At 52.6% G+C, this 22,774-nt stretch overlaps 1 protein-coding gene across 4 annotated transcripts in view; it reads left to right on the forward strand.

Moving 5' to 3' along the window:
* Positions 1-986: 986 nt before the first annotated feature.
* RNF213 (ring finger protein 213) overlaps positions 987-22,774 on the forward strand; it is a 112,221-nt gene continuing 90,433 nt past the window's right edge. For 2 of the 4 annotated variants that reach the window (XM_027080932.1, XM_027080934.1), the window contains exons 1-3: positions 3,238-3,721; positions 11,140-11,300; positions 16,457-16,606. In XM_027080932.1, the coding sequence (XP_026936733.1) occupies positions 3,592-3,721; positions 11,140-11,300; positions 16,457-16,606 (441 nt within the window). In that variant the 5' untranslated portion in view covers positions 3,238-3,591. Of the gene's footprint in view, positions 1,196-3,237; positions 3,722-11,139; positions 11,301-16,456; positions 16,607-22,774 lie in introns of those variants that run through there. The other 2 variants (XM_027080933.1, XM_027080935.1) reach the window with 2 other exon arrangements.

The raw sequence follows: 22,774 nt of genomic DNA on the forward strand, positions 1-22,774 counted from the left end.
AGCGCAAAGATGCTGGGGTTGAATGGCTGGGAGAAGCCAGCCCTGCAAGGGGCAGGCACTGCAGGAGGGGAACCCCAAGAAGGACAGAGCTTGCTGTTCCCAGCCCAGAGGAAGGACAGTGTGACTGGAGGGTGTGGGAAAGGAGGAAATGGTTGGAGAGGGGGGTGGGAGCCCTGGGCCCTTTTTTTTTTTTTTTTTGCGGTTTGCGGGCCTCTCACCAATGCGGCCTCTCCCGCCGCGGAGCACAGGCTCCAGACGCGCAGGCCCAGCGGCCACGGCTCACGGGCCCAGCCACTCCGCAGCACGAGGGATCCTCCCGGACCAGGGCACGAACCCGCACCCCCTGCATCAGCAGGCGTACTCCCAACCACTACGCCACCAGGGAAGCCCCCTGGGCCCTTTTAATGTAACAATGATGCTCATCCTAACTGGCATTTGTAGCACCCCATGGGCCTGAGCTAGGCTCCTCACGAATGCTCTCAGGCAGGTGCTGGTTGGGAGCGGAGACGGCAGTGAGGAGTAAATAAGCTGATGTACATCAAGCACTTTTTGCCCGGGGCCTGGAACACCAGCTTTCACTGTAATAGTAGTTCTCCAACAGCCCTAGGGCCGGATTACGAGCCTGACAGATGAGAAAACTGAGGTGCAGAGGCAGGCCGGGGCGGTGGCCTCTAGGTTATCAGTGACCAACACAAGGCTGAGCGTGGGCCGCTGTGGTCACTTAATCCACACAAAGCCCCGATGCGATGCGGCAGGTGACCTCCACCTTGCACCCGAGTGGCTTGAAGCTCGGCTGAGTGACCAGCCTCGTGTCCTCGGGGCCCCTCCCAGGCTGGCCGCTGGCTCGCAAGGTCCTGGACATTGTCCAAGGGGCTGGGGCTGGACTGGGGATGCGCGCGCCCGGGCTCGGCCCGCGGCGTGGGGGCGGCTGGGGTAGGCCCACGTGCGAACCCCAGCCTCTGCCCGGCCGGAATCAGGGCCCCTCCGCCTCCCGCCCCGCGCGCGCAGCGGCAGGAGGCGCCTCCTCTGCGGCGGATGACCTGGCCAGGCGCCGGGTCCACTGGGGGGCGCCACTCGACGGCCACACCCGAGCGAAACTCGCTGCGCCGGCCGAAGCGGGCAGAGGGGCGGGACCCAGGACGCGAGAAACGAAACCGCGCGGACTGGCGGCGGCGTGGGCGCGGGAGCGGCGCAGGTGCGAGGCGGCGGGCGGGGCGGGGATTCGCAGTTGCGAGGCCCGGGCGCAGGGACACCGGACGCGGGTCTTGGCGGGCGGAGGGCGGATTTACAGGGAGGGATGCCGGGTCCCGTGAGTGCGGGGTGCAAGTTCCCGTGGGTACGGGCTGTCTCACGGGTCGGAGTGCGGGTACCCTGGGTGCGAGAGGGTCCCACGGATCAGGGTCCCCGCCGGTCTGGGCCACGGTCGCGGAGGCCCGGTCCGAGGCGTTGCCGGGGAGCGCCGCTTGCGTCCTGATGCGCCGCGTCCGGCCGCCGTCCGCGCCGGGCCGCCCCTTCCTGCGGCGCTGAGTTTCGGTTTCGCCGCAGGTTCCCTGTCCAGCCCCGCCGCGCGGCACCGTGCGTACCCTGTTCTCCGGCCGCGCGCAGCAGGTGGGCCTGGCGGAGGCAGCGCGCTTTCCCCGGGCCCCAGCTACATTCCCGGGGGCCCAGCCTCGAGTGCGAAGGACCCCGTGCGAGGAAGCGCCGGTCGGGCTTTGAACCCGAGAGCGCTGCCCGGGGAGGGGGCGCGGCGGCGCATAATAGCGGACCGGGACGGGCAGACCTGGGGACCTCTACCCGGGAACGGAATCCTTCGCTTTCATTAATTGCAACAACGGAAAAGTGATGTTGCGAAAAATGCCCATATCTTTATTTCATGGTAACTTTTAGGAGAACGGAATCACTGCCCACATCACCGAGCCGCCCAGAGCGCAGGGTTCTCCCGACTTAGCAGGGGCTGCCTGTGGTCAGGGGCTAAAGGCCAGGTTGCCACCTCGCCGGTTTTGGCCTTGAGAGCCGCGACTGGGTCGCGGCCCTGGGGGAAGCCGGGGAGGGCTGAGAATGGGGGAGTGTGAGGATGGTGGGGGCCACCACCTGGTTTCTTTGGTGATGGTTGGCGGAATGTGGCTGGAAAAAAGGGGAAGGGAAAAGTCAGGAAACTGATTGAATAGAGATGTGTTGGTGCCGGCCCTCGCGTTTGCCCTTAGGCCCCTGGTGCTGGCGAGAAACAATAGGACACTTGAGTGAGGAATTCTGATCCTTGCTGTGAGTTTTCTGGTCTGTGGGGAAGCAGAGCTTTGGGGAGAAGGAATACACCTTCAGACAGAGGCCTGGGCCCAGGGGAGTCATTGAGAGTATTTTAGTGAGAGAGTACCCAGACGACAGTGGTGGTTGCTTTAGGGTGGTTGATTTGGGGGGCGGGGGCGTATGGAGGGGAGAGGGGAGAGGGGAGGTGGGAACCAAGGCCCCGAGGATAACTGTGCACACTGAGTGCTTTTGGTCAGGCCCTGCCCAGCCCTCGCCCCCACCCCCACCACCAAGAGCCCACCATCAGGGAGACCAAGCTGGTGGTGGCAGAGGGGCACCCATGCCGCAGATGAAGTGAAAATGAGAATGGGATGCAGGGGCGGGTAGAAGGGCTGAGGCAGAGAGTCGCTGCTTGATGAGGGCCCTTTGGGTGCCCTCCCAGCTGGGGAAGGAGCTGACTTGACCACTGCTCCAGCAGAGTTCTTGGATCTGAAGCCAGCAGAAATGGGTGGCCGGTGAATCTTTGTTCCCCAAGAGCCAAGACGCCTGTCTCCACTTTCACCATGGATGCACTAAGTTGTCCCTGGAGGCTGGATGTTCTCGGCCTGAGTCCTGGCCTTGGCATGACCCTGACCTTGGTTTGCTGCCACTCCCACAGAAGGTGTTCTGAGGGCCAAATGGTCAATGAGAAGAGTGCAGGCTTAGCAGATGGCACTCCCCGTTGTTAGAAATCTTGACCACTGGCCCCGTTATTAGGAATCCTGACTGCCAGCCCTATAGCCCTGGGCTGCCCTGTGCAGGCTGGTTCCTTTGGCAGGCTCTGACTCAGCCATTTGCTGCCAGCATTTCTGCAGTGAGGCACGGAGAGTCTGAGTCCCTTGCCTGGGGCACGCAGCAGGTATCCCCACCCCATGTCTTATCTCTGGGTTTTGCACAAGCTGTGTCTCTGCTTGCTCCGCCACTACCCCCAGTCTCCACTCACTTGGCTCAGCTGACCTGGCTCCCAGTCTCAGCTGGGCGGGGAAATTTTTAGACTCACTGAGTGATGGAGAGTTCAGGAAGCTGGGAGGAGCAAGCCTGGTGGGGGCAGCAGAAAAGGAAGTGGGGGCTGGCGCCACTCAGGGCTCAGACAAGGAGGGAGTTAGAGGGGGAGGTTGGGATGAGGCAGGCTGGAGCGCCTCAGGGGCAGTGATCAGGCTGGTTTTCAGTTGAGCAAGGAGAACTTCCAGGCCGCTGCCAATTTCACTTTCCCAGAAAATGAAACTGAAGCAAGGCTGTGGTCATATGACAGGTGGTGGGGTATAAAACTGGCTGCCTCGGGACTCTTGCTTCCAGATCTGCAGAGGCATGCCAGCCTCAGGAATTCCCCTCCCTGGAGGTATGGAATGTCCTTCCTGCCGGCATATCTCCAAAGAGGAAGCCCCGAAGTTCTGCAGCCAGTGTGGACAGAAGCTGCTTCCTGCAGCCCCTGTACCAGGTAAGGCCCTGATGCGGCTGGGAGCCCAGTGGAGCTGGTGGTAGTGGGGCAGTCAGCTAAGTCCCACCTCCCTCCCTAGAAATGGAGACCTTGGCCAGCAGACAACCCAGGCCAGCAGTGACGTCTTCTATGGCTAAAGAGCTCTTTCTAGAAGAAGCACTATTCTTAGAAATACAGTTTTATCTGGCCCTTTGCTGGAGGCATCTGTCACTTTTTAAAGAATCTTAGTTTCATTTCTTGGAGAGAACTTGGGGTTTTCCTTCTCCCTTGGGAGTGGGAAGTGTTGGGCTGAGCTGAGGAGTCTTAGAGGATTTCAGAGGATGCTGCATAGTAGCGGTATCCTAGGCCCACTTGGTGGGGGAAGGGTCCCCACAGCTTGCATAGGCCCCTTCCTGGTGAGGGGCGGCCGGTAGGTGCATGAAGGTAGAACCGTGTCAGGTGGGCCTCACCTGTGGACTCTGGTCGGTCCTGGATTCTCTCGGTGTCCTGGGCCTTGGACTGTCTCCCTGCCCCGCCTAGTACATACTAGGCATGCTCTGAGCGCAGGACTTTTGCACTGCCTTTTCGCTCTGCCTGGAAAACACCTTTCCTCAGAGGGCAGCACATCTCCCCCATACCCTCCTTCCAGTCTTTGCTCAACTGTCTCCTTTCTTCTGGAGGCCCACTCTGACCACCCAGTTGAAAACTGTGCTCACCCCTCCCCTTCGCTCTGAATTGCACTTCCCCAGGCTCTTTGTCCTGGTAGCACTTGGACCATACCAGGGTGGGGCTTCAGAGACATTTGCTCTCTTGTTCACTGCTTTATCCCAAGTCTCTTGTATGCTCCCTGGAACACAATAGGTGCTCAATAAATAATTGCTGAATGAACCAAAGAAGGTGCACTTTGAGGCAGGGATGAGATGGACACCCCCAGTTCTTTGGTTGATCCTGTTTCTGCTGTATTTGTACAAAGTGCTCATGTTACAGATGCTTTCTTTGGACTGTAAGAGGTATGGAGAGGTGGCCGCTTTTTGTTGTCAGTTTTTTATTGATTTTCTTTTGCTTCTAACCCTTTGGGAGGAGCTTGGTGGGCAGCTGAGTGTCCACTCTTATCATTGATTCCTGGTCCAGATAGTGAATCATAGCATGGCTGAACTCTTGGTGTCCAGGCAGAATTTCCCACCTGCCAGGGCTCCCCACCCTGGTCACTAGAACATCTGCCTGACTAGGGGGCCTTGGGAGGAGGGGTCTTTGGGACCTCAGAGACTAAAAACACAAATAAAACCAATCAGCTAACTTATGATTTGCCCGATCCTGTGCTAAATATTGAGGGAGGAGCTATCATCAATCCCCATTTTAGAGATGTCAAGACTGAAGCACAGAGAGGCTAAGTAACTTGCCCAGAGTTACACAGCTAGCAACTGGCAGAGAAGGGATTTTTGAACTGAGGAGCCAGAACCAGTACCCTGGAAGGAAGCTGTGGTTGAGGTCTTACTGGCCTAGCATGGTCGGGGAGGAAGTTTTCCTCTACCTTCTAGGTCCTTCTGGTTTGTCTAAGAATTAAATTGACATGAGACAGATTAATGGGAGAAAATCAGAACTTCATTTGAGTCTCATGTCCTGTGCCTGGCACCTCCTGAGACTGATCCCTTTGGGAAGCCCTCCAGGAAAGCTTGCTGTCCCCCCACCACCCTTTAATTTTGTGTGAGGGGCTTTCCCAGGGCTGCTGAGAGCAACTGATGTGTTTTCCAACAGAACAGGGAAAAAAGCCTTGTCAGAGAACCCTGGTCACCTTCTAGTGTCCTGCCTGTCCAGGCAGGTAGGGAGAGCAGGCAAGGCAGCTGTCTACCTCGGCCCAGTCAGAGGTCACTCCAGGGCCCCCAACCATTAGCAGGGCATGGTCACTACCAAGATGGACAGCCCACACCTCGATGCTTGGCGTCTCTGCCAGCTCCGGGGGCAAAGGCTTTGAGAGCTGTTGGGGGTTTGCTGGCTTCTGGGCTGCCTGCTTATCCTCTGTGAGCAAAATGAGTGCTAGACAGGGCCATTGTCCTTAGGGCTGGCTTGCTGGGGGCGGTCCCTTACCTGTCACTGGGGGTGGGGGTTAGGGACCAGGCCCTGGTCACTCAGTGTGGGTCACACAATAGGGCTGAGGACCCAGGTGTTGAATGGTGAGTCCTGCCTCCAACCCACACCCACTTCCTGCCTACGGACTTCTCTGCTTACTATTTACAGGAATGGAAACTGAAACCAAAATGTTGGGAGGCTTGGGTGAGCTGCAGGAGTTATTTCCACCTTTCAGCCACTTGTAGGTCTGCCAGGCCACCCAGCCTGTGAGCCCTGGGCATCCTGGACGCTGGGCTCCCTCTGGTGCTGCAGGTGGGGCCCGTTCCTCTGGAACTTGAGCAAGGTTGGGATCCATGGAGCCAGGAGAGGCTGCAGTGCAGGTGCCAGAGTTGCCAGGACACCTGGGTCTGGGCGGTGGGGGGAGTGGGAGGCCACGCAGATAAAGGCGTGGAAGGGGAGTGTGTGGAGAGTTCCAGGCCACCCTGGGCGTAGGTGGAGGGCGGCTGGCTTTGCCAGGGGTGATGTTGGTGCAGTCTGATGGTAGAGCAGGGGTGATGTTCATCTGGTCCGATGGTGGAGGGCTTCCAGTGCCAGTAGGTTCAGCGGGGCAGGGGGTAGGGGGTGGTCAGGAGCGCCTCCCCCACCCCAAGTCACCCCTGTTCTGGTAGGTGCCCCAGGGAATCCAGGTGGGACTTCCTCCTTGAGTGCTAGAAGGTTATTTTTGCAGGGGCAGGGGAAGTTCTGGGAAATGCATTTTTTCTTTTATTTTCTGCATTTCCAAGTTTTTCCTGTCGATGGTTTTTTTTTTTTAATTTTTATTTATTTATTTTTGGCTGTGTTGGGTCTTCATTGCTACGCGCTGGCTTTCTCTAGTTGCAGCCAGTGGGGGCTACTCTTTGTTACGGTGCGCGGGCTTCTCATTGCAGTGACTGCTCTTGTTGCAGAGCACGGGCTCTAGGCGCATGGGCTCAGTAGCTGTGGCGCACGGGCTTAGTTGCTCTGTGGCATCTTCCCGGACCAGGGCTTGAACGCGTGTCCCCTGCATTGGCAGGTGGATTCTTAACCACTGCGCCACCAGGGAAGCCCCGTCGTTGTTTTTATAATGGAAAAAAGTAAGATAAGCAGGCTGAGACCCCTTAGGAGTCCAGGAGGGACTGGGGGCTGCTGGGGGAGCTCTGGAGGCAGCTGCGGTGGGCGAGGGGTGGCCCCAGGGTTTGGATGTAGCTGTGAAGGCCTCACTGGTCAGGGAAAGAGCTGCCCGCCTGCCAGCACTTGTGGGTCCACTGATGCGGCCACTTGATTTCTGTGGCTGCCTGCACTGGCCTTTGAGTTTGTGCTGCAGGGAAGGATAACATTTCCCTCTTCCCTCCTAAATTCTTTGGCTGGTCTAACACTTAAATTCATAAGAGACAGATTAATATTTCATGTGTACGGGAGCCCATAAAAATAGGAGACCCAAAAGGCAGCCAGGTAATTGAAGCTTCTGTAACACCCTTACTTAAGGAGAGGGGTAGGATCTGGGGCTGCAAAGAGGAGGGCTTTTCACAGCAAGGCAGAGGAGAAGTTTGGAAAATAGAGGTTGCTCTATTATGCAGATAAGTTTTTTGGTAAATGGTAACTATAGTAATGGCTCTCTTCCTGGTATAGACCAGGGTATAGACCTAATTTAGGTATAGACCTAAATTTTTTTGTAAATTTAGGCCGTTGAGGGGGAGGCCAAGAGTTTTTCTTGAATCTGCTTAGTTTTAATTGCCTTTAGCACAAAATAATCCTCGTGCCAAAGTGACATATTTGGGGTGGGAAATTCTGCTCCCCTTCAATGCCCACCACACCTGACCCAGGGGCTGCCTGGTGGTGAGAGGAGTGCATGGGCTGAGAGAGTTGTGTTTTTCTATGTGGTGGTTTTAATTTTTTTAAATTGTGATAAAATATTTAAAACGATGATGGAAGGGATTTTCACAAACTGAAGTATGGGGAAGTCGTTTGGGCTTATACATGATTCAGCCTGAACTTTGTGTGAACTGGAACAGCCTGACTCATGGCCTGTCAAACATACCTCACACATGTGCTTTAACCATTAGCGACTCCACTTTGAAGATAAGGATAAATGCCTCCCTTGCTGTGGCGTCCACATCAGCACCCCCACCCCCATATTTAAGATTCACTTCCTAGACACTGGGGTCATACTTCCTTGCAGTGTATGTGCTAACCTACTTCATCTGAAACTTTGAAGGGATGTACCCCTGTCATGTTTGGTGTGTGTTCTTTGTTCTGACAAGATATAAAACTGCTGAAAACCGTGCTTCGATGGAGCAGTTCCTCAGAACTACTGAGAGGCTGTCCTGGGCTATAGTCCTCAGTTTTGGTCAAATAAAACTCTCTTCTGTTTCTTATTATAGATTGATTATTTGCATTGACACACAAAATTTACCATTTTAACCACGTTTACGTGGACAGTTCAGTGGCATTAGGCACATTCACGATGTTGCACAACCATCACCACCATCCATCTCCAGAACTTCTTCCTCTTTTCAAACTGAAACTCTGTCCCTATTAGACACTAACTGCCCCTCCCCCTCCCCCAACCCTTGGCATCTGGCATCCTACTTTCTGTCTCTATGACTTCTGGGGCTCTACGGACCTCACATAAAAGCTTGAGGCATGCAGTACTTTCTTTAGCCTTCAGGACAAGGCAGCTGCAGCCCCTGTTTTCCAGCTGAGGGAGGGGTGGGGATTGCTGAGGGTGGCAGACCCAGAGCTGCTGTCGGGGCTCATTTGGGAGCCTAGGCATGGAGTCTGTGCAGCTGACTGATTTAGGTTGAACTAATTTTGTAGCAGTGATTTGGGGTTGCCTGTGAGGTCCCTGCCCTTCTCCCCTATTCATGTGGTAATCAGCCATTGACTTGATTTGGGGATCTGTCTGAAGGGGAGCTCAGACCCTCTTAGCCCTCTCTGGATACCTGTGTGTCTGTTACCTGCAGGCACACCTGTCTGCAGGGGCGCTGCAATAGGAGGTCATGCTGCCCAGCGTGCATGTACCTGGTGAGCCCATGCTTCATGGGGCAGGGACAGGAATTTGCTCTGATTCAGCCACAGTCCTGGGGGAAGGACCGTGGCCCTAGCGCTGTCCCTGGGGCCTATCCTCGCCTCTGAGCCTGGCTTCAAGCCCTGCCCGCCCCCTTGCCAGCTGGGGGCCTGAGCACGTCACAGTGTGGCTGTGAGTACTTGACAGGTTAGCACGCAGAGTATCGAGTAGCTGCTAGTTAAGTTTTGCTCCTACTGAGTCCAGCTAGTTTCTTTTTTATTTTGATGATTGTAGACGAAGTACCTGCTGGTGCAAATGACCAGCATGTTACAGGAGGATATAAAAAATGGTAAAGCCCCCTCAGCTTACCCCCAGCCCAGGCCCTTCACATCCCTCATTAACACAACACCATTAACTGTTTGGTGTGTCGCCTTCCAGATGTTTCCTCCGCGTGGAAACATGCACACACGCACATGCGTTTCTATAAGCTGGTGCACTCTGCTTCCCCCATGTGGCACCGCTCCGTGGCCTCTAGTTGAGACCGGTCTCAGCTCTGCCACACGGCAGCCAGCCCCGTCCTGGACTCCTGTTCTTTTGCCACAGATGCACAGGGCTGGGCTGGATCCTTGCACGGGATCTGCCCTGAGGCCAGTCTGTCTGGAGGACAAGCTCCAAGGAGCGGCCTGCTGGCCCCCAAGGGCCAGTGCATTTACAATGGAAACCTTCAAAATCTCCCCCACACAAGGCTTCTTCCGGCTCCTCTTGTCTGCAGGGTCTTCAAGGTTTCATTTCCAGCCATACCCTGTCTAGGTTTGGGCCAGTCAGATGGGTAGAAACGGGTACCTCTTGGGTTCCACTGTCACTTCCTTCATTGGTAGGGAAACTAAGGGTTAAGAGCTCACTTATAATTCTTTTTCTTTGAACTGCCTCTTTTCTTTTGGGAAGATCCCTTTCTTCCTTTTTTAGGTTATTCTTACTGATTTTCACAGTCACTGGGGCTGTTTATATTGGAGGCAACTGGAAACCCAGCTCCCTGCTTCCTCGGCAGGAGGAGTACACTGGGCCGCACACGCTCTGTGTCCAGACCGAGAGGGTCAGGTCTACGCACAGCTCTGCATCTTTCTCAGGTCCTGACAGCCCTGCTTTGTCCTTATGCTGCTGCCCTCATGGAGGCAGACTGGTCGTTTTCAAGCATAGGGTCTGTTTGTCTGACTGGGAAGAAGGAGTTGATGAGTTCGAAACCCCAGTAACCAGCCCTGGACCCCTGCTATACTTCTGCCAATCACTGGGGCCACGGAAATGCCAGGTTCTGATTGGATCAGGCTAATGGGGGGCCACCCCCCGCAGTGGAGGCTGGGGGAAGAGAGAGGAGGTCAGGATGCCCACAGTTTATCATCAAAGGACAGTGGCCCCGGGCTGTCGTGTGTTACAAATACTCTCCCAGCTTTATTTAGTTCTTTGGCCTTAAGGTTCAGAGTGTGTTTGTAGTTGTTGAATGTATTTGTTAGAAATTCTGATTCCTGTTAATTGAAATCATGCAGCGAAAGCTCCTGAGGGGCTTTATGTTCCAGGCGCTGGGGACTCCAAGAACAAGGCCACTGGTCCCTGCCTTCCAGAACTTACAGAGGAGGGCGGTGATACGACTGGGCACCGGGAGAGGGGAGTGGAAGGCGCTTTTGGAAGTTCACCCTCCTCCCCGCGTGGGCCTGGGGCCTTGGGGATCAGTCTAAGGGAGGCTTCCTGGCAGAAAACCATCTGGAGTGTGTGTGTCTCTGGGGGGGGCGTCGAGACCCAGATTTGAAAATAGGTCCCCTGAAGGATTCAGTGTGTGTGTGGGGTCACTGTATCAGGCTCTTGGTGCTGTGGGTGTCAGCTCTAAATGGGTGTGAATTTGGAGACAGACCAACCCCCAGGACACACGGATGGATGAGTACAGGGAGGTGTTGGGAGACCCCTGGGCCCTGCTGGGAGACGGGCTGGGAAGGGGGAGCCCGCCCCTGGGGAGAGAGGGGGGCTGCTTTTGGGAGGGAGGGCCGGGCGGCAGTCCCGGTTTGGAGCTCTGTAGAGTTTGAGGTGTCGCTGAGACATCAGGGTCTGGGGCTGTGCTGATGCAGACACAAGGAGGCACTGGACTGTGCTCTCTTGCTGGGCTGGGGCCAGGGTCCTGGGTCCCTCTTGCCCACCAGACAGCAGAAATTGTACCAGGCTTGCCTCACCACACGCAGGGCAGGATCTCGAGTGGGGAGAGGGCTAATCTTGGACAACGCTCGTGGGAGGAATCCAAGTTTTCCTTCGTGACGTTCACTTGTTTTTCTGAGATGTGACCCATGTGCGTCTGCCTTTGTAGATTCTGAGAACAGCCTCGAGGCGACATCGGCCCTGGAGGGAGAAATGGAGTGTGGACAAGAGCTGAGGGAGGACAGCAGCCTTTTCTTGTCGCTGGGCTCAGGTGATTTGCAAGAAAACCCAGATGAGCCCTGTTCGGACATCTCCTGGCAAATGCAGAGAGTGAGTGCCTGGCCCCTGGGGAAGTGGGTCTGGGAGGAATGGTTCTGCCCATCCACCTGCTCTGCAAGGATGCTGTTTCTTGCTGTGGTTTCATCAGTGGCTGAACAAGGTCCCGCATGTCCCCACAGCATCCTCTCCGGGAAAACGTTATTACTCTGATGTGCAGCCCATTGGCCCCTGCATGCTGGGCTGTGCCAGAGCCGCCCCTTCTGTGCCTGATTCATTGCAGGGTCTCTGGTTTCCCATCCCCCTTCCTTTTCCTCCCACCATATACCCAGCACATCGTGTCTCCCAGATGCTGTGCTTGGGCTGGGGCTGGGTGCCTGAGCTTCTGCCACGTGGGTATCTGGCTCTTCTCTGGGCGTTTTGCATGGACCGTGCAGTCCATAAGGTGCCTCCAGGCTCTGAGGAAAGGGGGGTGCTCGGGAAATGCCACCAGTTACCCAGACATTCTTCCTTGAAGGGGAAGCCAAGCTGTCTGCTCTCCTTGTAAGTGTCAGACCCCGAGAGAGCGTCTCCTGAGTAAGTGACCAGGCTGGAGTCCAGGCGAGGCTTGCAGAGAGTTACCTGGGCAGATTCAGGGAGAATGATGGGGGAGAGCTCTCCACGCTGAAGTCTAGCCTGTCCAGATGTAGACAGCCGGGTCTGTTCCCAGGTTTCTTACAGGACTGGGAGGGACATTGTCTCTCTGCCTGGTGGGGGCTGGTTTCTTGTCTGGTCCTCAGTTGTTCTTTGTGGTCAGACAGTGTGGGAGGTACTGCAGCTGGCAGTGTTGCAGCCCTTTGTGAGTGTGTGTGTGCATGCATGTGTGAGCAAATGTGTGTACATAGTATATGTGTATGCACTCGTATGAGAATGCGTGTGTGGTATATGCGTGTGTGTGAGTGTGTGGGGTAGTTGTGATGTGTATATGTGAGTGTATCCTTCCCCTTGGACAATAATCCTGTCCAAAGCAGGATGGCCAGCTCCCATCCTGGGCCACGTTGGACACTGAAATTTGGGGTAAACGGTTTTTTTTTTTTTTAAATAAATTTATTTATTTATTTTTGGCTGCGTTGGGTCTTTGTTGCTGTGTGCAGACGTTCTCTAGTTGGAGTGAGCGGGGGCTACTCTTTATTGCGGTGCGCGGGCTTCTCATTGCAGTGGTTTCTCTTGTGGAGCACGGGCTCTAGGCATGGGGCTTCAGTAGTTGTGGTGTGTGGGCTCAGTAGTTGTGGCACACAGGCTCATTGTTGTGGCATGTGGGCTCTAGAGTGCAGGCTCAGCAGTTGTGGCGCACGGACTTAGTTGCTCCATGGCATGTGGGATCTTCCCAGATCAGGGTTTGAACCTGTGTCAAACCCTGCATTGGCAGGTGTATTCTTAACCACTGTGCCACCAGGGAAGTCCCTTGGGTACACTCTTTTTTTTTTTTTTTTTTTTTGCGGTACGCGGGCCTCCCACTGCTGCGGCCTCTCCCATCGCGGAGCAACAGGCTCCAGACGCGCAGGCTCAGCGGCCATGGCTCACGGGCCCAGCCGCTCCGCGGCATGTAGGATCCCCCCGGACTGGAGCACGAGTCTGCGTCCCCTGCATCGGCAGGCAGACCCCCAACCACTGCGCCACCAGGGGAGCCCCCCCTTGGGTACACTCTTAAAGTGAGTATCAAGAAACACACACCATTAGGAAGTAAGTGTATGACACTGTGATTGAAAATGGTATTGAGCCCAGCAGGATTAGGGCTTTTTTTTTTAACCTTGACTGAGTAAGTTTAAGCTTCTCTTGGAAGAAAAAATGAGCAGGAATAACCAAGAAAATTTTTAAAAAGAAAAGCCTTGAGTGGGACTTGATGTATTAGATGAACAAAAACATGTTTCAAAGCCAGTCATTAAAACAGCGAATCTTGGGGCTTCCCTGGTGGCGCAGTGGTTGAGAGTCCGCCTGCCGATGCAGGGGACACGGGTTCGTGCCCCAGTCCGGGAAGATCCCACATGCCCTGGAGCAGCTGCGCCCATGAGCCATGGCGTCCGGAGCCTGTGCTCCGCAATGGGAGAGACCACAACAGTGAGAGGCCCGCGTACCACACACACACACACAAAAAAAAACAAAACAGTGAATCTTGGGAGGAGTCAATGTACCTGAATAGCTAATCCAGAAACAAACCCTAATGTGTATAAAAACAGTTGGAGAAAATATACATAAATATTTATCTGACCCATGGATGGGGAAAGATTTTCTAGTAATTAAAGCAAAGGTGAAAAATACAAATAAAAGATTGGTATATGTGACTCCAGAAAAAGTCTTAAAAGAATTAAAAACCTCATATCATGAGTACAAATGAAGGGCAAACAGTTTAGGAAAAATACGTATTTACGTACTTGTATATACATAAAAAGATTTATATTTACATAACATTTTTTTTTTTAGCAAAGAGTGAGTTGCCTCAATATGTCAAAAGCTCTTCAAAATCAAGTAGAAAACAGTAACCAACCCGATAGAAAGATGGGCCAACAATAGATATAGTCCACAATAGAGAAGATAGAAATGGCCATTAAACGTGTAACTGTCCCACCTCTGAATCAAACACTCAAAAGAGTTGCAAGGTTTTGTATTAAACCTATCAAACGAACAAATTGACTAAAAGTCAGCATTTGCAGCGATGGGGCAGTTTTCTCCCTGCAGGTGAGAGTAATGTGGTGGGACCCCCTGTGAGGCAGGTGCCCCCTGCTCTTCTGCTTCTCTACTGTCATTGTCAGAAAATAACCTCAGGCATGTGAGATTTCATTTGAAGATTTTATCACAGCCTTAGTGTCTTATGGCCAAATGTTGGAGTCCACCTGAATATTCCACCCTGGGGAGTGTCATTTGTATCATCCTTATGGCAGAAAGTACTGTGGCTTCCAACTGTTATTACTGTCAAAGATTAAAGATATGAAGGAATTCTTGTAATCAAATCAGATAGATAAATAAAAAGATAAAGGACAACGTATAGTAGAGTGATATCAGCAAAAATGGCAGAGAAGGGAACTCCGAGGGCCTGTCCCCTCAGAGAAACACCCCAGTAAGTGAGAACTGTAAGAATAAACTTTACTGGAACTCTGGAAAGTAGTCTGAGGTTTGCAGTAACCAAGTGAGCGCAGAATCAAGAAAAAGGGGCTTAACCTGGTAGCAGAGCTTTGTGGTGCCGTAGCTCAACCTTAACTCAGCCATGCCCTCCTCTCCCGCGTGCTGGTGGTCTTAGGATGACAGCCTCGTTCTGATGTTCTGCTGTGGGCTCCCTGTTCCGGAGGGGGCCGAGCAGACCTGTCCCCAAGGAAGTATGTTGTGGCCTGTCTGGGAGTTCCCAGAAGGAATAACACAGGGCACTTGCCTTTTTTACACCTGACTTGGAACTAACTCTCTAAGGGTGGAAAAGCAGCTGTGCAGAGGGTGTTCCTCAAAAGCATTGAAGGCAGATGGAAAGGTGCTACCTGCGCTCCCCCCACCCCGGGTGGAAGGTTCCAGCTGGGGTCACCAGCAGATGTGCTGGAAGCCTGGGGTAAAAAGCCTGAGAAGAAGCTTCCTCTGGGGAATAAGATTTTGAAACAGCTACCAGGATTGGTGAGGAATCTGGAGAAAGCCACGCAGGTGCCCGGAGCTCACCCAGGGGCTGGGTACGGGGTTCCTCCTGGTGGGACGAGAATGATGGAGTTACATGGAAGCGATGGCCATACAGTACTAAATGCCACTGAGTTGTGCACTTTAAAGTGGTTAACTTTAGGTTATGTTATGATCTTCACCTCGATATAAGAAAACTGTGTAATATTGTCATAGAAGGGGATTTAAAAACAAAAGCCTGAATGCACACTTACCCACACAGGAGAAGCCAGATGCAGTGAACACAGGAACGCTGGGGGGTTGTCTGGTGATTAGCTCCTGAGGGCTTCTGTGACTGTTGCCAGTCCCTGCAGTGACCTTACATAATCCTAGTAGACAGTGGCGTGTGCGTGGTCGGAAGGGCCTGCGGGCGAGGCCGTGATGTTCTAACAGTGGTGGGATGACATGCGGGGGACCAAGGGAAAAGGCCAGAACCAGGACCCGGACCACTTGGCCTCATCCCCAGCCGCTGAGTGAGTGGGCCCTTCACCCGGCTGTCGTGCAGTGGGTGCAGGGGTGTTGGGGTTACGGGCCGTGGGGAGCACCTGTCCCTACCTGCCCTTCCTGTGGTGGCCCTTTGGTGCTGACTGACAGGGCGGCTTTGGTGGTTCTTGCTTCCAAATGGATTCATTCTTCCCCTGGGACAGCTTCCCCCGCCCTGTGAGGAAGAGGGGCACAGGATGGAGCCCAGAGAGTTGGGTTGAAGGCGCCTACTGACCCTGTGGTTCCTTCCAGTGTCGCCTCGGTCCCCATCGTCGGCTTCCTTCTGGGAGGGGATGGAGCCAGCCTGGGTACCTGGCGCTGACTGGGGTGGGCTTTGCGCCTGGGCCACCCATGTGCTCTGACCCGTCTCACCCACTGGGCCTTTGCAAGTACCCCTCGGAGAACTCCCCTTCCCTTTTCACGCTGACTGCCTGCCCTCCCCAACACTCGGTCAGAGGCTCGTGGTCTTTCCCCTTGTCCGTCCCTGAGGGCAGTGCCAGCCATGAGGCCCCCATGTGGGAGGCCCAGGTACCCTCCCCTGACCTGCACCCAAGGGGAATGGCACAGGACTGGCTCTGTGCTGCCTGGGGTGTGCCATCCAGAGGGGTTGGGCACTGCCCTGCGTGCCCCTCGTCCCCGAGAGCCCCCTCGAGGCCTGGCCTCAGGTGCTGGGCTGCCTGCTCCTCCAGGAGTGTCCCCGCAGCTGCATCTGTGTGGAAGCACCGGCCTAGGCGTTGTGATGGAGCTTAGGGAACCAGGGCCTGGGCCTGCTTGCATGGGAGGTCTGGTGTGCCAAGGCTTACAGGCACCAGCTCTAGCATGGGGCAGCTTGCCTGCATGGATTTGCTCTGCCTGCCACCTGCAGGACCCTTTCTTGGGTTCCCTACACCCGGGACCCTGTGCCTGCTGAGCCTGGACGCCCCGGAGGCTGGGGGGCTGGTTTAGTCCTCACTCGAGAGCATCTCTCTGCCTGGGGCTGAGTTAGGGGTCCCTTAGGTCCTGATGGAGCGGGGCCTGTGGTCACCCTGTCCTGTCTGAAGGGGGTCATGTTTCAACAGGAAGTTGCGTCAGAGGGTTTTGTAGATGCGGCAGGCGGCACATCCACATCCGATGAGCTGGAGGCTGCTAGTTACTCTGCCTGCAAAAGAAGAAAAGAGGATGCAACCCCGTTTGAGGTCCCTGACGCGTGCTCTTCAGACTCTGAGCAGGTAGTTTGCATAAATAGTGGCACACGATGCCTCCCGCCGAGGCTTGCATGAAACTGAGCCCCACACCTTCTCTGATGCTGAGGATGGCTGGTGGGGAGGTGCTTTTCACTCCTACCTGGACTGGTCTAGGAAGGAGCCATGCCTTTAGGTGTCAGCTCTTGTGACTCTGAGGATGTTCTGCTAACATTGAATTTCAGCTTTATTGTATGTGGCGCCTTACCCCACTTTTCCATCCATCTTTTAATTTCTTGTGCAGCTGTCTTCTTTGGTTCATGGGAAAACTTACCCTGAAAGCCCCACAGGCCATACAGATTCTCTGCATGGAAAAGAGCAGCGGGGGCCTGGGTTTTCCGTGGGAGCTGGGACTAGTCTGGTGGGGGTCAAAGGCCGAGCCTCTGCTGGGGCTTAGAGAAAACCCCCAGTCTCTGCAACTGCCAGCGCCTGAGGTTATGGGCTCGTGTTCTGAACCCCGGTTGTGCAGAGGAAGCCCGCTAAATTTAGTCTCTGGTTTCTGGAAGTTCAAATCCGACTTCTTTCATTTTCTATAGCATTTGTGAGTCTTGCAGATTTCACGAATACTATCAAAAGTGAAACTACCTAATATATGTAATGGAAGTATTTTTGCTTATGAGGAAAAGCAGTGAGGCTTCAGACATTGAAGAGTGATGTTTGTGGTGTTTACCTATCAGTCTTTTACAGAGTGGTGACTTTTTTCCTGAGTAAGATGGCCATTGATTCATTTAACAAAGATTTATTTGAGCAGCTGCTGCCTGTGGGGCACTGGGTGCTCGGTGTGAGGGGGAAGCATGTAAACCAGGTGTGGTCTTGCCTCTGGGCTTGGGTCTGTTGGTTAGTTAAGAACAGAAACACCTTGGGAACTCCCTGGCCATCTAGTGGTTAGGACTTGGTGCTTTCACCTCCTGGGGCCGGACTTCAGTCCCTGGTTGGGGAACTAAGATCCCACAAGCCATGTGGCACAGCCAAAAACAAAAACAAAAAAAGCAAAAGCACCTTGTAGGGCTTCCCTGGTGGCGCAGTGGTTGAGAGTCCGCCTGCCGATGCAAGGGACATGGGTTCGTGCCCCGGTCCGGGAGGATCCCACATGCTGTGGAGCGGCTGGGCCCGTGAGCCATGGCCGCTGAGCCTGTGCGTCCGGAGCCTGTGCTCTGCAACGGGGGAGGCCACAACAGTGAGAGGCCCGCGTACCGAAGAAAAAAAAAAAAAAAAAGCACCTTGTAAATACAGCGGACATCAGGGTGCGAGCACTAACAGAAAATGGGGGGGTGGGGTGGGTGGAGAACCCCTTCATGATCTACACAAACAGGAAAACCAAACTGCAAATAGATTTTCCCAGAAGGAAGGTTTAATATCGTAAAGATGTCAGTTCTCTCCTCAGATGTATACATCCAATTAGCCAATTAATGTGTAAAAGTAGTATTGTTCCCAGTGGGTTTGTTTTTGATTTTGTTTTTGTTTTGAAATAGATAAAAGACTCTAAAGTCCATCTAGAGTATAAATTGGCAAGAGTTCCTATGAAAAATGTAGAAAAGTAGAAAAATAAATGGGAGATTTGACATCAAAATGTATCATAAGCTATAAACATAGCAATATAACATCCTAATGGAGTAACAGAGACCCATCAGGGAGGGTTGACGTAGAACATCCAGACGCAGATGTGAGCATTTATGGCAGTTGAGCACATGATAAAGGTGGCATCATGTATCAGAGAGTAAAGTTGTGTTAAGTAAGGGGTGTTTGAACCGTGGCTCACCATTTGGAAAAAACGGTTCTTTACTCATACTAAACACTAAAATATATACCAGCTTGGTTGACCATTTTAAAGTAAAATACACCCTAAAAGTTCTTGTAAATATAGGTGACTATTTATAAAATTATATAGATATTCCTAAGGCTCACCAAAACAACCCCTTAAATGCTGATAGGGGCACAAAAATATTCCAGATTCTGAGTTAGAGGGGACCATTCAGCAATAAAGTGGAAAAGCAGATGGCTAGAAAACATTTGCAACATGTGACAAAGGGTTCACGACTGGAATACCTAATCAGTTCTCTCAGAGAAATAAGACATCCACGCACTAACAGAACAATGGGTGAAGGACATAAAAGGCAGTTCCCAGGAGAAAGAGATAAGTGGGCAGCAAATGTGGGATAGTTCTCCTGGAGGGGTGATCAGAGGAGAGCACATGCCCACCGCCCAGAGGCTGCCCTGTGTGCCTCTCAGATGGGTGGGGTTTGGTTTTATTTATTTACATATTTTATTATTATTTTTCAAATTGAAGTATAGTTGATTTGCAATGTTTCAGGTGTACAGTTATGTATATATTACATATATAGATCCTTTTTAAGAATCTTTTCCATTATAGGTTATTACAAGGTATTGACTATATTCCCTTTGCTGTATAGTAGGTCCTTGTTGTTTATCTATTTTATATATAATAGTGTGTATCTGTTAATCCCAAATTCCTAATTTATCCCTCCCCCACATTTCCCCTTTGATAACCATATTTGTTTTTATGTCTGTGAGTCTATTTCTGTTTTGTAAATAAGTTCATTGGTATCATGTTTTTAGATTCCAGGGTTTTGGTTATATTAAAAAGAGGGTTTGGGCTGGTGGCTGCCACCACAGGTGTGGTGACATCCACCAGTCTGCTCTTGGGGGCTGGGGTGTGGTCTGGGGTCCGCGTGATGGGCTGTTATCGTGTCACCCTTTCTCCCAATGGTTGTCTTCCAGGAACTGGGTCACATCCCTCCAGGGGTCCGTCTTGCATTTACTGCCATCTTTACACAGCCGCACCTCCCAGACCCTCCTGGTTCCGCGGGGTCGCCTAGCTCACTGTGGTGTGTGCTTCCTTGTTCTTTCCCTGCTGACAGCGCCCTTCCTTCTAGAAGGCAGACCTGACCCATGTTCCCTGGGGGGCGGCTGGCACCTGTTCATGAGGTCAGAAACCTCCCACCAACTTCTGTGATGCCCAGAAGGCATCTGGTCACACACGTGTCACAGAGGGATCCTCCTGTACTGTGCCATGAATGATACAGGAGCCCTGAGGATGCTGTGGCCCAAGCATATCTACCAGAGCCTGACGTCTTATGCACCAAAGCTGTTAGAACATGATTACCTTGACTTATTTGGGGCTTCTGTAAAAAGGAAACACCCTACTTGGAAGTTTGAGTATTTTAACCATTAGAAATCTTTTGGTTGCAAATAATTGAAACCCACCTCTGGTTAATTAATACAATAAAGGGAATCTGTCACTCTCGTAACTGAGAAATCCTCAGGTAGACCTAGCTGCATGCGAGGTTTAATCTGGGCACCTAGATGATATTCCCAAAGTCCGGGTATCTCTCTGTGTCTTTGCACTGCCTTTCTCATGTCAGTTAGCTCCTTGGCCTCTCAGAAGCAGTTTCCACCACTGTGGACCCTTCCACAGTTATCCACTTCCCACTGCATCATTCAGGGGACAAGAGAATGCCTCCTTCGGGGGCTTCCAGAGAAGGAAGAGGAAGCGTCTCTTTCCCAGGGGAAGCTCTCCTCAAACCTCAGTGGCTGTGATTGGAATACATACCCATCCCTGAAGCAGTCACTGTGGCCAGGGTGGTATGCTGACCCTGCAGCTGGAGTAGAGTTAATCCTGCTTGAGCCACTTGGCTGAGAATGGGAGGTTCAGGGGACCATTTCCTGGAGTTGGGGAGTGGGAGCAGGACGCCAGGCAGCTGGCGGGGCAGGGATGGTCCAAGCACCTCTCCAAGGCTCCAGAACTGGTCCAGTCAGGCTTCCTCAGCACATCCAGGAATCGTGTGGTTCCCTTAGTAGAGATTCTTGTTGGACTTTTTCCTGATGGACCCTCACTTCCTCCTCGGCATTCCCTACTATGGAGTCTTAGTTCCCTTTTGCAGTTGGCTAGCGTCTAATTGAGAGGCCAGCCCTGGTCCTAATGATACCACTGGTTGGGATAGGTCAGGCTGGGGGTCAACCTGATCTTTCTAGTTCTCATCCCAGTTTCTTTTCTCTTGCTGATTCTGTAAAGCCCACCTTATGTTTGTAGACAGACCCCCCCACCCTGCTCCCCCCACTGAAGCACTGCCCACATGTGTCATCCCAGTTCTACAGAAGTGGAAACTGAAGCTGAGAAAGGTTACCTGGGTCTGGAGACGGTGGGAAGGAAGGCTGCAGAGAGGGAGCTTGGGCAGTGCCTGTTTACTAGAAGGAAGTGCTTGATCAGATGCCAGGTGGAAAGGTGACACTCTCCTCAGCCCTGCCGTCCTCCCTGAATTGGCAAAGCACTTGCTGTTGAAACCGCACTCCTTCTCGGATTGGACTCGAACCCAGCTGCACCTCAGATTGGGCCTTGAACCCACGATCCCTGACTTAGGAGGGGACTCGAACCCACTGTCTTTTAATTGAAACTGCTCACCTGGTCTCAGGACTTAATGAAACTCAGGTTCTTTTGTCTCATCACAGAGATAATTCAGCATGAGGCAAAGCGATAGACAAAGAGTGGGTTTGTTAGCATAGGACACTTGTGACAGATACAAGTGGGCAGGCAAGGGAGCGCAGCCCCAAGAACAAAGAGGGCTACATTTTTATAATCAAAGAAAAAGTGGGGAGGGGAGAAGACCACCTTCTTCCTCATTTTTGGGTAGACATCAAGGCTTACATCATTAGTTCCTCCTTTGACCCTATATATGGTCTAACAGGGACAATCATAGCACTATTTAAATCACATATGTGTTAGCAAAAGGATGGTAACATACACTAAAATATTGTAATTCATCTAAGGTTTCAGTATAGTGTCCTCTTTCACCTAGTTTCTTTCCCCCCCTCACCTATGCTCCCGTCTTGACTACATGCAGAAATGCTACTCTTTGGGGACCATTAACTCCCTGACTTCAAGTAACAAGACCAGGACCCCATATCTATTGTCTTGTGTTTTAACTCTCAGGACCTGTGGCTTGAGTGTGCCTGGTGCTTGGATGTGCCTGGTTTTCCTTCAAGGTAGTGCAGATTATTGCTAGGTTGCTGGATTCTTTTCTTGAGTGGTCATTGGCCTGCAACAGCTTCCTAAGCTCCCTTAAAATTCCTTTTCTGTCTTTAATGCCCTAGTGGGATTTCTAAACTAACTTTAATTATTCTACTCTCTCCCTGTCACTATCAGTGCAGGTGAAGGCAGAGGACCCCTGGGAATTGGGGCAGAGCTAGTGGGCCCACTTAGCCTCCAACACGTCAGCTTTTGTCAAGCGGCTTCACTGACTTTCTGTCCAACAAGTCAGTGTTCCCACCTGTCACCCCCGCATCCTGCTATGGGTACCATTTCAGGGTCCGCAGCACCACCCTTCTGTGTGCTCCTGACCCAGCTCTCAGGTGAGTGAACGAGCTGGCCTGCCTTCCCCCAGACTGGGGTCTCCTCTCTGCTCTCCCTGTATGGGAAGCCTTTGTTCTTTTGATGGAAAAACAAACTGATGCTCATTATAAAATCAGAGGTGTATTCTGACCAAACCCCCCCCCCCTCAAGAAGTAGCAAACTGTTGTTTTTTTCTAATTAATTCTCTTTGGACAGGAATAGGAATAGCCTTTATGTATGCATATAGAGCTGGCGCAGTGTAGCTTTTTTTTTTTTTTATAATGTTGTACATTCTTTTTTTATAAATTTATTTATTTATTTATTTATGGCTGCATTGTTGCTGCGCGCGGGCTATCTCTAGTTGTGGTGAGCGGGGGCTACTCTTCGTTGCAGTGCACGGTCTTCTCCTTGTAGTGCTTCTCTTATTGTGGAGCGCGGTCTCTAGGCACGCAGGCTTCAGCAGTTGTGGCCCATGGGCTTAGTTGCTCCGCGGCATGTGGGATCTTCCCGGACCAGGGCTCGAACCTATGTCCCCTGCATTTGCAGGCAGATTTCTTAACCACTGCATCACCAGGGAAGCTCCCGCAGCATAGCTTTTGAACTGAGGTATAATTGGTATTGAGTGAAATGCACAGGTCTTCAGGGCGGAGCCCCCTAGATGTTCTGCTGTGTGTACAGCTTTGTCACCCCCACCAGATCCAGAGACAGGACATTGCAGTCCCCAGAAAGCTCGGTAGCATCCCTTCCAAGTCAATAAACTCTTCATTTAAAAAATGTTTTAATTAAATATTATGCCCACTATAAAGGGT

This window comes from Aethalodelphis obliquidens, unplaced genomic scaffold (assembly GCF_003676395.1).
Source record: "Aethalodelphis obliquidens isolate GAN/ISIS:26980383/991018 unplaced genomic scaffold, ASM367639v1 scaffold44, whole genome shotgun sequence".
In the NCBI taxonomy this organism is placed as follows: domain Eukaryota; kingdom Metazoa; phylum Chordata; class Mammalia; order Artiodactyla; family Delphinidae; genus Aethalodelphis; species Aethalodelphis obliquidens.